This window comes from Aaosphaeria arxii (assembly GCF_010015735.1).
Source record: "Aaosphaeria arxii CBS 175.79 unplaced genomic scaffold BU24scaffold_10, whole genome shotgun sequence".
NCBI lineage: Eukaryota > Fungi > Ascomycota > Dothideomycetes > Pleosporales > Aaosphaeria > Aaosphaeria arxii.
In genome coordinates this window covers 1,226,349-1,241,350 of record NW_022983483.1, presented here as the reverse complement: position 1 = coordinate 1,241,350, position 15,002 = coordinate 1,226,349, and the positions used below count along the sequence as shown (strand labels likewise).

Sequence of the window (15,002 nt, the reverse complement as noted above, 5' to 3'; positions counted from 1 at the left end):
AATACACCTCCTTACTCCACCCATTCTCTCGCATGCTCCCTTTCATCTCTTTTCTTCAGTGTCTGGAGTGCCGGTCCCGGGATGGTATACCCCGTGAACTTACTATACAAATCAAACTTGATACCCGGGTCACTAGCCTTATAAAACGTCGTTGCCTTCGCGCCCCCACTCAACGTCTGCGTCCCACTCCCTTCAATCTTGAAGTTCACACACTGCGGATATGCCTGCGCGCCATTCGTCTGTCCCGCAGCATGCAGCGCGATGATCTCGTGACGAATGACATAATTCCCTGGAGCGATGCCCGAGGGAATCGTGGTGGTCCATGAGTTGTTCGACTTGACGAGGTCGTCCGTCACCCAGGATCCGGGATTATTGCCGGATATCCATGCGCCTTGGACGAACTTGGTAAATTGAAGGCTGGTTTTGTCGACTGTGGTGCATTCACCGTTGCATGGGGCTATGTAGTCGAACACTGGGCCTGTATTCCTGATTCAGCAATAATCAAGAATGATCGAGGGCAATAAGTGCATCGTGAAGACTGCTGTGACAGAGTAAGGAACCGAATAGTTGGATCTACTCACCCTTGTGGCTAACTGGCCAAGTGTTCCACTGAAACGTTACTTTGCTCCCGGCCTTGGCCGTAATGTATGCGTTACCGTTCTTTGCATCCTTGTGGCAGATGATGTTCGCCGCGGCAAAGTCACTAGGAGTGATGAATCCGTTGTCCAGGTTGTCGGCTTGCCATCCCGCGGTCGGGGGAATTGGATTTTGGTACTTCATCTCGGCATTCCAACCTGTGTACCATTTTCCATCTACGACGATTCCCGTGACATGGCCGTGTGCGGCTACCAAAGGCAGGAGCAATGGGAGGAGGGATAGGTAGGAGAGCGAGTACATCATGATCATCGAAAGAGGAGGGTGCTTGAAGATTCCGGTTGACTCGACGAACGATCTAGACGCTGGGGGAAACGGGGTTAAATCAAGCATTTGCGTCGTTGATTTAGCCCAAGGTCATGGGAGCTTTGCTACGTGCCCGAACACACCACTACGATAAGCGATATTGGATCAATAATATACTGACCAGGAAATTTTTCTGCTTCAAGGATGCCTTCTACCCGATTCTGGTAACCATCCGACTGGTTAGAATCACATCTCGTCACCTGCCAGAATGGCCGCTGCGTATGTTGCAATATAAGTTAGAAGTCTCGTACATGCTCTGTGCAGGAGACCTCGGTTCCAACACCGGGAAACACGCGAGATTGTATGGGCTTTGATTATTTCTGCTATCCTAGACATGGTTGCTAGGGCGTCGTGGTTCTGAAGAATGCAGGTAACAATTTCCTAATGGGTAGTTGGAAGTACTTGATCTCTATGGACCCGACACGCGGTCAACGGTGGACAGAAGTCATTCGTTCTTCAACTTGCGAACACTGTCTGACTACCCCACGGGGAAACATCTAGACCCATGGGAATCTAATGGTTGTCGTCATAATTCTCTCTCGCACGTGTTCAGACACTGTCGAAATATATTGCATGGAGATTGTGTGCAGCTCGGATTACCCGATCCCATTATAGCCGCAGGGCCGACTTGTCTCCGAGTTATGTCAGATGGGCAACGGTGAAATAAAACTTGTGGTATCGAAGGAAGGAGGCTTTGATTATGCAGAAGTATGTACAAATGGAGATGCGGCCTGATTATGTTATGAGACCAAGACATGGCTCGGTTCGTTTTCTTCAAGAGCGTCGAGCTCGCATGTTGAACCTAACAGTACTGGAACTGGAGGCGGTACAAGCTTGTTTCCAACCACTATCGGTGCAGCTTGCGACCAATTGAAGTATGTCTTGCACCCAGAACAATAGACAGAATCGCAACCTCCCAACAACTCGACCATCATGAAACAATTTGTGCACCTGCGACAATCTTTCTTCATCAACTTCTGAACTAGAGTCTTCTCAGAGTTCGTCATCTTCTCGTCCAAGTTTGCAAGGCGGTACTCCAGGCACGTCTGGCCTTTATGCCAAGGCACTTCACATGCTGCACACATCCGGAACTTGCATGAGTGACATAGGACCTGTGGATAGCCAGTGACTCCAGGTTCGACAAGACCCGACGCTCCACACGACTCATTGATACAAGTAAGGAGGCCAGCTTGATGTTTCCAGACCTCGAATAAACCAACATTGTATTTATCCAAGACGTCTGAGGGAAGATACTTCATGATGTAGTCGTGGCTCCAAGTTGCCCTACACCCCTTCTCCAAACATCCAACTGATAATGTGCGAGCACCAAGCATGTCTAGTCTCGCAGACATGGCAGCGCCGATACAGGTCTTACAGACTGGATCACTCTTGGTGCGGGGATTCTTTGCCAGATGGGACATGCATTCAGCAGGTACTTCGGGACTTGGTTTGCGAAGTAGTCGAGACCTAGTTATCCATTGGATGTATTGATCGATAGGCTGTGTTTCGAGACAGATGCGGCAGGTATGATGAGTAGGGGGTGCCGGTCTTGGTCCACTAGATTGCTGTGGTCGTTTCTTCCGGACGGCCCATGGATCACTGCTTTTCGGTCGACGGCTCCTTCTCTTCTGTGATCTGCCAGTCATGGGATTGGACTGGCGAAGCATTTGGGCTACTGCGGTGGTCTGACGGGCGTTGAAAGCATAGTGGTGGCTAATGCACCCGCATGGGAGAACCATGTTTTCAGAAAGTATCAAAAAGACTGGAAGTTGTGATGGAGGTGGTATGATATCAAGTCGTGGACTGTAGAGAACAGATAGGATTGATAAAAAGAGCAGGCCAGAGTCGACGTTAAATATCAATTCAACTTGTTGTAAAGCCCTGACACGACAGGTGAATTCAACAATGATGTTAGCCATACTTGACCTGATATCAGAGGAGTCGAGCTACTTCTCCTCAACCTGGACGGGAACGCAGGCTGTGAGTGGCTCTCTGCCTAATTGAATCCTGGATGGCTTCAGGTCCTTTGCCCCATTGGAAGCTTATCAATAGGCTGCCACGCCAATCCAGCATGGCTATACCATTTGCAGTAGATATTTCACCATAAGAGAGGCATATCTCAGACATACGCATGGTAATGTGACGATCAAAGGCGAATATCTAATACTCGAACATGTATGAGGTTGTTTGATGGCCTGTCCATCTCATGTTGCTGCCTGCACCACCGAATGAGAATGTCGGCGAAAGTAATCGCCGACATTTATGCTCACCGCCCGCCAAGATTTCGCGCATTGACCATCCAAATTCACTTTTTTTGCAAGTCGCATTCGACCTCCCCAAACTTGCGCAATCTGCACAATTCTTTGGAAAAAGCACTATAGCGCTTAATCCCAGGAAAAATGGCGCCTAAATTTGACGACGACTTCGTATTTACGATTTCCGACCACGACGACGTGTCCGACGATGGCGGCCTCGAAGAACTCTCTGCCCAAGCAACAACGTTAGCGGGTCGCGGCAAGAAGAGAAAGCATACCGAAGATCCAGACGCCAACGTGAAGCCGAAGGAAGGTCCTCAGAAGAGGTCGAAGAAGGGAAAGAAGGGAAAGAAGGGTAAAATTGGCAAGAAGGGCGACGCCCAACCCGAAGAGGAGGAGGACGATCTGGCGATGATCGAAGCCGGAGAGGATGCGGATGAGAATGATGATATCGCATCGGACTTTGAGTTCGCAGTTGGCGACATCGATACCGGGTTCGTGGAGGATTTTGATGGCTGGGGTAACGACAAGGCCGGACAATCAGAGTCGATCGCTGCGAAGAAGAGCACGGCCGTCGATGTGGACGACATTGTTGCGAGGAGGTTGAACAAGAAGAAGGCCGCAGAGTCGGAAGTACCAGACGAGGCCGACAGCGAAGCGGAGATGGACTTCGAAGGCTTCGGAGACGACGATGAGCTCCTTGCTGAGGATGGGTTTGGCATGGGCGCGGAGAGCAGCAGCGAAGAAGAAGAGGAGGAGGACAGCGAGGATGATGAGGCAGAAGCAAAACAGGATGACAGCGATGCTGAAGAGGAAGAACAAGCTGATGGCGACTCGCATGATGGCGACTCGGATGATGGCTCAGAAATTGACAACGTGCCTCACCCCATGGACCTGCAAGGCTCGGACTCGGAGGACGACGAGGACGAAGATGCTGCGGAGGAAAAGAAGGCCGCGGCGTTCTTCGCACCCGAGGAAGAAGACGAGGATGCATCCGGCAAGAAGGGCAAGAAGAAGACCTCTAAGGCGGCAGGATCCTTCCAGACCATGTCTCTCTCTCGTCCCATCCTCCGAGGACTTGCGTCTGTGGGCTTCACCGAAGCGACTCCCATCCAGGCCAAGACGGTCCCAATTGCTCTGCAAGGAAAGGATGTGGTCGGAGGAGCCGTGACAGGTTCCGGTAAAACAGCAGCGTTCCTCATCCCCATCATGGAGCGTTTGCTGTACCGACCCAAAAAGATCCCCACGACCCGTGTGGCCATCTTCATGCCAACGCGTGAGTTGGCGGTCCAGTGCTTCAACGTCGCGAAGAAGCTCGCGGCATTCACCGACATCACCTTCGCCCTACTCGCCGGTGGTTTCTCATCGCGCGAGCAAGAAGCTGTTCTCAAGACTCGCCCGGACGTGGTCATCTCGACGCCGGGACGTTTCATCGACCACATGCACAACTCGGCGGCCTTCCAGGTCGAGAATCTTGAGATTCTTGTGCTCGATGAGGCCGATCGCATGCTCGAAGAGGGATTCGAGAGCCAATTGAACGAGATCCTCACATCGATCCCGAAATCGCGACAGACGATGCTGTTCTCCGCCACCATGACCAGCTCTGTCGACAAGCTCATCCGGATCGGCATGAACAGGCCCGTCCGACTGATGGTTGACGCAAAGAAGCAGACGGTCGCCGGGCTCGTGCAGGAATTCATCCGTCTGCGACCGGGCAGGGAGGGTAGGCGTCTCGCATACCTCCTATACATGTGCGAGAAGATCTACACGGAGCGGGTCATCATCTTCTTCCGACAGAAGAAGGAGGCACATCGCGTGAGGGTTATTTTCGCGCTGTGCGGCCTCAAGGCATGCGAGTTGCATGGAAACATGTCCCAGGAACAGGTTCGTACCCTTCCCCCTCCCCTTCCCCTTTTTCTTTCCCATCGTAACACTTCATACCCATTACACACATAAAACCACATTACTTCACGTCGTCAAGTCATATATCACATAGTATCATATCAGTAAGCTAACATCCTAACCCCAGCGTATCCAAAGTGTCGAGTCCTTCCGCTCCGGCGAAGCCTCCTACATGCTCGCCACGGACGTCGCCTCGCGTGGTCTCGACATCAAAAACGTCTCCACAGTCCTCAACTACGAAGCCCCGCAATCCCACGAGATCTACCTCCACAGAGTCGGTCGTACCGCGCGTGCAGGCCGCACAGGTCGCTCGTGCACGATCGCTGCGGAGCCGGACCGCAAGGTCGTCAAGGAGGCTGTCAAGGCTGCGCGGGCGCAGGGCGCGAAGGTGGTGTCCAGGCAGGTGCCGCCGGAGGAGGTGGAGAGGTGGGTGAAGAAGTTGAAGGGGATGGAGGAGGAGATCGAGGAGGTGTTGGAGGAGGAGAAGGAGGAGAGGGCGATGAGCATTACGGAGAGGGACCTCAAGAAGGGAGAGAACTTGATCAAGCATGAGGACGAGATCAAGTCGAGGCCGAAGAAGACGTGGTTTGAGAGTGAGAAGGATAAGGTGGCTAGTCGGGCGAAGGGTGCCGCGGAGTTGAATGGACCGAATGGTGCGGCGGAGGGGGCGAAGAAGGAGAAGAAGAGGTTGAGCGGGAAGGATAGGAAGAAGCTTGAATTGGGAGATATCAGAAGGGAGGGTAAGGTGTGGAGGAAGGGCAAGGACGATAAGAATGCGAAGCCTGTGGGGAAGCCGAAGGTGAAGGCATCATCGGGCGGACGTGGTGGAGGCCGTGGAGGTCGAGGAGGTCGCGGTGGTGGGAGGTCGAGAGGCAGGTAAAACAATACCTATTTAAGAAAGGAGGTTTTTCATTGCACATATGATGGATCGATCGTTTCAATATCACCAACATCTACCATAACCATTGAAGGCGTTTGCATAGTCCATACTTGTCTGTATCAACAGATGTATACGCGAGTGTACCAAAAGAGATTGCGTCAGCAACAACAACGCACATACAAAAGTCAATTCCAATTATACCAACACTTCCATTCCTCCTACTTCAAATCCGTTTCCTTTCTATATGCAGGTACACACCTACCTGCCTGTTCACATTCAATCACCAATTAGAACCAACCATCCCCGCAACAAAACAAGTCCCTAATGTATTGGACGAAGAACCCCGAACGAATTCCTCAATTATATACCACTAGTCCATCCCAGTCCCCCTAAAGGCAAATAGAAACATAATGGCAATAATTCTTTCTACCTATCGCATAATGATGGATTGATAGTAACCTCGGGAGGAAGGAAACACGTTAGTCATCATCATCAGCATCAAACCTTTGGAAGCCGACATCGGAACTCCTCCATCACCATTGTATCGCATGATAACGATACGCTCGTACGTATGGATATCGATTACCTATTCATTATTCCTGCTTTTCCTCACACGTGCGTTGCGATCTGAATTGTATCGAATAACGTTCGAAGCAAAGACAGCATGCAACGAGAAAGCAACGAAAGGAAAAGCAAAGGGAAAAAACAAGCTTTCCGGTGAAGGAATATGTAATGATGATAGGCGCCTGGTATGGTACAGGGTTACTTGATTGGCTCTTTTGGGGGTTTCTCTTACCTGGGTTTGTGTGGAGGGGCAAGGGGGGGAGGTGGAGTGGCTGGCCTTGTTCTTGTGGTTGGGTTTCGGTTGGGTTCAGAGTTTAGGATTGAGACAGAGACAAGATGTGTTGTAAATGTAAGTTTCTGGAAGGTATTATGAATTATTCGTTCAGGATAGTCGTCCATACTTGTGACGTTATTGTACTGTCAGACTCGAGAAGTTTGCCTTAAAAATAACAAGGTCGAGTTGGGAGGCGGAGGCGGGATGATGCAGGTGTGCAGATGGAATTGATTGACAGTGCAGGGCGAAGACTCCGAAGAGTGACGAGCAGCGGCAGTTGGGAATAGAAGCAGTGGTATGAGCAGCAATCTTTAATTAATTGATGAAGCAAAACCCGGGTCTGTAGAAATGTTTCGGCTACGACTGACTGGGTGATTGCTGGACTGCTGGACTGCTGGACTGCTGGACTGCTGGCCTGAAAGAGAAAAGGTCCAAAGGGGAAGGAGATTCCTTTGGGAATGTTTATGCCAATGCTGCATGCAGCGGGCTCCTGGGGGACATGGAAAGGAATGATTACAACATGAGATGGGAAGTACCCGTAGAATAGAATCAATGCGATTTGAAGTATGTACGGGATAAAGTAATACGATGTGTTGTTGTCTGATATCTTTAATTGCCGTTGATGGTTGTTGGTGTTTGTTGTCAGTCGGGTCATCGTTATACCGTCGAAGTGAATGTAACTTATCATACGAGTAGGTAGTTATGTATTATACGTAATATATGCATTCCTGGAGTGTTCCTTCCCTATTGGCCATCACATTCATAGGTACTTTTCTATGCCACAATAGCAGTCTTACATCAACGTCATACATCACGCATCATACTCATATGAGCAGAGATACAGAATAGTATAGAATGATCTGGGACAGTACTCCGCATAGCAGATTGTAAACCTACCCAAGTGTAGCGTACTCCATATAAGTAGAGCAGTGCATAGTACGAGTAGCGTGAGTGCGGTATAATGAATGAAAGCATCGTGGGACAGGAGAGGACAGGACCAGGACAGAGAAGGAAGTCGCGACTTGGTTCCTTCCATTGAATCGAATTCAAAGCACCCGCGCCGCCATCATCATTATTAAGAAGATCTTTTACTCCTCATCCTCCATCCTTCCTTCATCCTCATCCATCTTCATCCATTCCATCCATTCCATCCATTCCATCTATTCCATCTCATAACTTCAATACTACTTGTACAGTTGTACTAATTATACATCTTCAACTTTCGCTAGTTGAGTGTTAGCTACCCCACTTAGCCTGGGCCTTTCCCAGTCCCAGCTCCAGCTCCAGCTCCAGCTCCCACACTCAGCCTTGACCCAGTCCAGTCAGTGGAAAACTGGACCCTTTCCGTGCCCATCTCCTTCATCCCAAGATTCCACCCAACCTGCGCCTCCACACGAGCCTGAGGCGTTTCGGGGGCTTTGATCCTGATACTGTTACCTCACCATCACCAACAAACAACATACAAAGTACGGAGTACTATGCTAGGAAGTATATTCGGCCATCCATCACTACAAGATACACAGTGAAATGAACCAACCAACCAACGAGTGAACCAGCGAATGAACGATAGCCCTACCTACTACCTGGTAAAGGTAGTAAGTACCTAACCTACCTACGAGTACCTTGCCTAGCTACCATCTCGGATCTTCAATCAGCCTCAGCCTCAGCCTCAGGAAGACCTCATTCCCGCCTTATTAGTCTTGAGGAATTATTACAGGAATACAGGAATCACGAACTGCTCCTACTCCTACTCCTACTCCTACTCCTACTCCTACTACTCCTACTACAGTCATATTCCTACGAGTACGATATTCTGCGGTCCTACTCTATTACTCTACTACTCTACTACGACTCTGCTCCTGCAGTCCTGCTCTCTCTCATTCTCTCCATCATCTTCAGCCGGGCGGAACGAAGATTGAAGCAACAATAATCAACAAAACCATCATCAGTCAAATCCGTCAATCTTTCAGCCCCTCCCCGCTAACTATTACGGCACTGATACCCTTACCCTGGGCCTTACCCCTACTAATCCTACCTTACCACTCCAGTCTACTCTACTCTTACCACCTACAATCTCTACTGCCCTCATCCCTCCCTCCTCCCACTCAATTCCCCCCCTCCCACCCTTCCACCAACCAACCAGCCGACTTCTTTCAACCAACCACTCTACTAACCACCTACTCTACTGCCACCACTCTCGCTCTCGTCCTGTCCTGTCCTGTCCTGTCCTGTCCTGCTCTATCCTGTCTTGTCTTGACTTGTCTCGTCTCGTCTCGTCCTGCTCCGCCTACTCCTACTCTTTCTTACTCTTCTTACTATTTTCTCTTTCTCTCTCTAATTACCTACTCTTCCCTTTTTCCTTTTCTTCCCTCCCCTCCCTCCCTCTTCCCCTTCCCTCCCCTTCCCTTCTTCCCTCTCCCCCTCTCATGTCGTCCATGCGAGCGGGCCTGAACAAACTTGTTGGTTCGCGAAGAAGATCTGCCAACAACTCGTCCCCCTCCCCGCAAGCAGGAAATACAACCCCAACTCAGCGCCCAAACAGCCTCTCCCCGCAGAACTCAAGCTCCTCCTCCCTCCCCGCTGCCGCCGCCGCCATGAATCCGCAAAACCCTCTCGGCCGTCCCCCCTCATACACATACGCTCCCCCCGGTGGTGGTCTCGCTCCAGGTCAACAGCAACACCAGCAGGGTAGGCCGCAGAGCCCTCTGCCTCCCATCAACACGGGCGCCCCGGGGTATCCTCAACAAGGCGGCCAGCAGATGGGCTACCCACCAGCCGGAGGTCCTCCTGGTTATCCTCCAAATCAGAACCCTCAGCAGGGTGGTTATGGAGGAGGATACGGTGGGCCGCCACCTGCAGCTGGAGGTCCCGGCGCCCCTCATGCCCCCGCATCGTACAACAGACCCAGCATGGCTGAAGTCGCTGGCGAAGGTCGCTCAAAGGCCCAGCTGATTGTCGGAATCGATTTTGTAAGTCTCGCCCGCCAGCACCTGACTGCTTTAACAGCCATTGTTATTGTTATCATTGTCATTATTATTCTCCTTTTGTTCTGTGGTTGGCCTTAGCCAGCTGCGCCCAGGTGCCCGCCCGCCCCTCTCAAGCCCGCTCCTGGGCCCGGCCTGGCGAGGCAGCTATTTATCTTGTGGCGCAACCCCATGCTGACGCCCGCCATTTTCGCAGGGTACCACCTTCTCCGGCGTTGCATTCGCCTTCGCTACAAACACCGAGGCCAAGGAAGACATCATCACCGAATGGCCCGGTGCGGGAAATCAGGCCAAACAAAAGGTATGATAAATGCACACATTTCGTGGTGTTGCTATCTCTTCAAAGCGGAATCGCATGGCTAACAAAATCCAAGATCCCCACCGTACTTTACTATGATCAGTACCAGAAGGTCGTGGGCTGGGGCCCTGACATCGCCGATGCATTGGCCCCCACGGGCTACCCAAAACCTGGCGTTCAAAAGGTGGAATGGTTCAAGTTGCAGCTGATGCTCTCTGGAAACACCTACATTGACCCCATCAACCTGCCCCCGCTTCCCCCGGGCAAATCGGAGATCGATGTAGCCGCCGACTACCTGTTCCATCTGCGACAGGCAATGCGAAACCAGCTGCAGAAGACCTTGGGCGAGGTATTCAATCGTGAGGAGCGCAACATCCGATACTACATCACCGTCCCCGCCATTTGGAACGATGCTGGAAAGGCTGCCACCCGCGCTGCCGCCATTCAGGCTGGCTTCCTTCGCGATGAGAACGACAACAGGCTGACCCTCATTACCGAGCCCGAAGCCGCGGCCATGTTCTGCTCCAAGACCGGTCTCCTCAACCTTAAGATTCACGACGCCGTCCTCATCGTCGATTGCGGTGGTGGTACCGTCGATTTGATCGCCTACGAAGTCGAGGAGGAGCAGCCGTTCTCCGTGGCCGAGTGCACAGCAGGATCCGGTGACTCGTGCGGTTCAACGGCGCTTAACCGTAACTTCAGTAACATTCTGCGCGCCAAGATCAGGAAGATGAAGCTTCCCGACGGTTCCAAGACGGCTGGCAAGGTCTACGCAAAGTGCATCATGGACTTCGAGAACCGTGTCAAGGCCGACTTCCGAAACAACGGCCAGAAGTGGGCTGTCGACGTCGGTATCGAGGCCGAGTTCCCCGAGGCCGGCATCGAGGAAGGCTACATGACCTTTACCAACGAGGAGATCCTGCAGTGCTTCGAGCCCGTGGTGAACCGAATCTTGGAACTTGTGCGAAACCAGATCATTGCCATCCAGGCCCAGAACAGGACACTTCAAAACGTCCTTGTCGTTGGAGGTTTTGGTGCCTCCGAATACCTCTTCCAGCAGATCAAGCTACACGTGCCCCCACAGTTTCAATCCAAGGTTGTCCGACCCATGGACTCTGTCGCTGCCATTGTCAAGGGTGCCGTCACCGCTGGTATCACAGAGAGGATCGTCACACATCGTGTCGCTCGTCGCCACTACCTCATGGCCACTCTCCAGCCATTCAAAGAGGGCCACCATCCCGAGCAGTACCGTGTCCCCTCCTTGGACGGCAAGGACAGGTGCAAGTACACTCGCCAGATCTTCGTCCAGAAGGGTCAGCGTGTGAAGATTGGAGAGCCCGTCAAGGTATCTTTCTTCCGACAAGTCGCCCCCGGTGCTACTCTCATGTACGAGGATATTCTGTATGCCTGCGACGACGATGTATGCCCAGAATACACCAAGGACCCACGTAAGCGTCACCATTCCCTTCCTTACGAATTCCCATGTACTGACATTATATCAAGGCATCAAGGAGGTCGTCACTCTAACCTCAGATCTTTCCCGCAAGAACCTCGAAAAGGACTTCGAGCGCATGGACACCCCCCAAGGAACTTTCTACCGCGTATACTTCGACATCTACCTCACCCTCGACGGTTCCGAATTCAACGCCGAGCTCGTCTGCCAAGGCGAAGTCATGGGTCGTTGCACTGCCCGATTCCGATAATCTATAATACACTCTTGGTCAAGTGCGAATCGAACCGAACCGAATCGAACAATTCTCTTTTTGTTTACTTACGGGGACGGTAAAAAAGTTCATAGGGTGTTTGTTTCAATTTTCCAGGGCGATGATCCTTCTGAGGCTTGCTTGAGCGAAGCCGAACAACGATTGCAAAGATATATGAGCGACTTTGGCATTAGATCCTGGTGAATTCCCATCTATTTCATAGCGTGTGTATGCAAGAGAGGAAGGACAGCAAGTTGGGGCGAGACCGCTCCAAGGAGACGTGGACGAGCAGAATATGTTGGCAAGTGAGGAGAACGTCGTCGGAACGAAGTCACTCGCGTACGATTAACGACGAGCATACCGAAGAGAGGGAGGGAGAGCAAGTGGGCGGACAGACACATGAGATCCACCAGCCACCATCATCCCACACCCATACCCACATCACATCCAATCCACGGCTGATTCCCAGCCAAGTAGTACCCTGATCTTTTTCTGTTTTCTGTTTCTACTATATACCTCCTAAATATCCAATCATGTTCTCTTCTTTTCAACTCTTGTCCCTTCACCATAGACAGTACGTACATGACGATCCAAAAGAAAAACTTCACCACCACTCCCTTTCCCCCAACTCCTTCCTCTGTTGAAGTTGATTGAACTTGGAAGTCGGAATGGAACGGCACAATACACCATTCGTTCCGTTAGTAGCATCAATCCTGCAAACAGAATCCGCGTTACCCACATTTTCTTTGTCTCCCATCCTTCTACCACCCCCCCCGAAGAAAAAGGAACGTCAGTAGGCGAACGAAGTCTCGTGACAAACTGAGTAAGTGAGTAAGTGGGTGAGTGGTGAGTCGCTTCGCAGCCAAAACGGAAAAAGTAAAATGGGACGCATATGCTAGAGAAAAAAAAAAGATGAACGACACGATACGCACGCCCTCTCTGACTGTACGAATGGCGGGGTCACTTAAGGCGCATGGAATAGTAGAGTTCACTACTGAACGAAGAGGAAGGGGATTAAGATGAGAAGCATGTCACTGCGCAGAAAGGGGCCAACTGTAACTCTTTTAATGCATACCTTGGGTACCTATACACATTGTAAACTCACCATAGACGTACATTCATAAACATAGAGAATCTCGATATTGATGGATGGTATTTGATTATTTACCTAGGTAGCCAAAATCCCACCCTTTCCCAAACCACTTGACCTAGTGGGGGGCCTCCCCCATTTTGTGGACCATAGCATGTATGAATGGATTTTCTTTCCTACCCTCCAAGCCCCCTATAATTAATTACATACATACACATATAAAAAACCCGAACCGAGCCGAGCCGGAAATCGGAGAGAGGGAACAAAGAAGAAATTCTAGAGACGTGTAGAACAATCAAAGATGGAAGAGAAACAAGGGTTTGAAGTAGAACAAGAAAGAAAGAAGAAAGAAGATCAACCATGTGTTTGTGAAAATGACTTCTCCGAATCCGCCGCCGCCGCCGCCCGATGATGATTTCCGCGATGAACCATACGCTTACTGCGCCTTCTTGCTGGCGGAAGGCTTCTTCCTGGGGAGACCCTTCTTCTTCCTTTCCAGCCTGTCGCCCTCGGCGAGCCACCTACTGGCCTTAACCAGCTGGATGACATTGATGATCTGTTTACCCGCCATGACGGGGAAACTGATCACCGCAAGGATCCAGGGAACCGTCGAGTCCATCTTATTCGCGCGAGCCATCTCGAGCGCACCCGCGGAGTAAGGGGATGCGAAGAGCAGAGAAGGTTTCGGGGCGGCCGGGGTGCCAAGGTTCGAGGGCGAAGAGGGCGAGTTAGACGAAGGGTCCTTGAGGAGAGTTGGGGAGAGTAGGGGAGAGGAGAACGAGAGGAGGTACAGGGCGATGAAGAACAGCTCGTTGAGGGCGCAGAAGGTGAACAGGACTTTCTGTACGGAGGCGTCAGATACCGAACGAACATTTTGGAATACACGGGCAGAGGGTAAGGGGAAAACTTACATTGTTAGAGTAGTACATCTTGAGAACCCAGCTCCTGCCCTCATCAATGCTCTTGTGGCTCTGACCCGATTCGCCCATGCTGAGTGTGGCGAACATGTGCATGTAATGGCTCGCGAAATCGAGGGAGATCAAGCCCTGGAAGACGATGCTGAAGCGGGGGAACGCGCTGGCGAGGAAAACGAGCAGACACGCCGTCGTGCCGCGGTCCGTCACCATGTCCAAAACCGCGCCGAACTTGGTCGATTGCTCGTAGTATCTTGCGGCTACGCCATCAAGAGCGTCGAGCAGACACGATATGCTGTATAGAAGGGAGCATGTGCGCGGGTGGAGGGGCATGTAGTAGAGAGATGCAACGGCGAGGACGACGCGGGAGTAGCCTGCGAATCTCCTGTTAGTTTCTCCGAATCATTGGTAGACATACATAGCTCAACGTAAAGCAGATAAGACATACCAATCAAGTTGGGCCAAAAGAGAAATATGTTCTCTGCCTCCTCTTCCTCTCCAACCGGGTTGACCCTCGTGGGTCTGACGGTATTGCCATTGCCATTTGCCAGTTGTTGTGTGTCGGCCATTGTGATGGTGCTGTGATGTGTTTTCTTCTCTTCTCGACGGACCAAATATGTATCGTTTATTATACCAACCTTCTCTTGCTTCTTTGCTTTCTTTCTTTCCTCTAAATATTTATTTCCTCCAGATGCACGCGATGTTGTTGAGATATGGTTGCCTTAAAACAGGTGGCCGCCGCGCGTTTCTTGTCGTCAGACGAATTGGACGAGAGGAAAAGTAGACCAGGTTAGGCTCCGCCTCTTCCTTCGATGACAGCAAAGACTATCCGAAAGATGACGCCCCTCTGTGTTTGTTGTGTCAGGTTATACGCGTACAAACAAGATGTCCGCCCAAGGTGTATCGATTTGCGGTACTCGTGTAGCTTTCAGCGATTCCTTGCAAGCTCCTTGGCCGTCGGGATGATGGTGGTGGGAGTGGTAGGGAGAATTGTAGTCTGCGGAGTCGAAGAGGGGAAGATGGGAAATCAAGCGGGCAAATGCGTCTAGAGGAGTTGCTGATAAGCGATAACGAGGTGAACGAGGATGGGATCGAGCAAGCAAGCCAGCAAGGAAGCTTAGAAGCTAGAGCTGCAGGTTGGTGGAGGACCGGGGGTGTCGAGCGCGGAACGGGGCGGA

General features: G+C 51.3%; 5 protein-coding genes across 5 annotated transcripts; 2 read left to right on the top strand and 3 right to left on the bottom strand.

Annotated features, from left to right (window-relative positions):
• Positions 1–11: 11 nt before the first annotated feature.
• On the bottom strand, positions 12–897 carry BU24DRAFT_355339 (lytic polysaccharide monooxygenase; the record flags this gene model as incomplete). The annotated part of the gene is made up of 2 exons (XM_033523848.1): positions 12–478; positions 582–897. 2 exons carry the CDS (start codon positions 895–897, stop codon positions 12–14), a joined length of 783 nt encoding a protein of 260 aa, XP_033379497.1.
• An 878-nt stretch (positions 898–1,775) lies between these two features.
• On the bottom strand, positions 1,776–2,582 carry BU24DRAFT_323026 (uncharacterized protein; the record flags this gene model as incomplete). The annotated part of the gene is made up of 1 exon (XM_033522949.1): positions 1,776–2,582. A coding segment is annotated over one exon (807 nt), but the record flags the coding sequence as incomplete, so codon positions are not given.
• Positions 2,583–3,177: 595 nt separating this feature from the next.
• Positions 3,178–6,271, top strand: BU24DRAFT_54393 (ATP-dependent RNA helicase DRS1). The gene is made up of 2 exons (XM_033534371.1): positions 3,178–5,099; positions 5,245–6,271. The coding sequence occupies exons 1-2, from the start codon at positions 3,360–3,362 to the stop codon at positions 5,995–5,997; spliced, it is 2,493 nt and encodes an 830-aa protein (XP_033379495.1). The 5' UTR covers positions 3,178–3,359; the 3' UTR covers positions 5,998–6,271.
• A 3,473-nt stretch (positions 6,272–9,744) lies between these two features.
• On the top strand, positions 9,745–11,820 carry BU24DRAFT_355214 (actin-like ATPase domain-containing protein; the record flags this gene model as incomplete). Its single annotated transcript, XM_033523842.1, has 4 exons — positions 9,745–9,804; positions 10,016–10,120; positions 10,194–11,565; positions 11,621–11,820. 4 exons carry the CDS (start codon positions 9,745–9,747, stop codon positions 11,818–11,820), a joined length of 1,737 nt encoding a protein of 578 aa, XP_033379494.1.
• Positions 11,821–13,346: 1,526 nt separating this feature from the next.
• Positions 13,347–14,393, bottom strand: BU24DRAFT_355450 (CDP-diacylglycerol-inositol 3-phosphatidyltransferas-like protein PIS; the record flags this gene model as incomplete). The annotated part of the gene is made up of 3 exons (XM_033523855.1): positions 13,347–13,751; positions 13,822–14,198; positions 14,273–14,393. 3 exons carry the CDS (start codon positions 14,391–14,393, stop codon positions 13,347–13,349), a joined length of 903 nt encoding a protein of 300 aa, XP_033379493.1.
• Between the last annotated feature and the right edge of the window lie 609 nt (positions 14,394–15,002).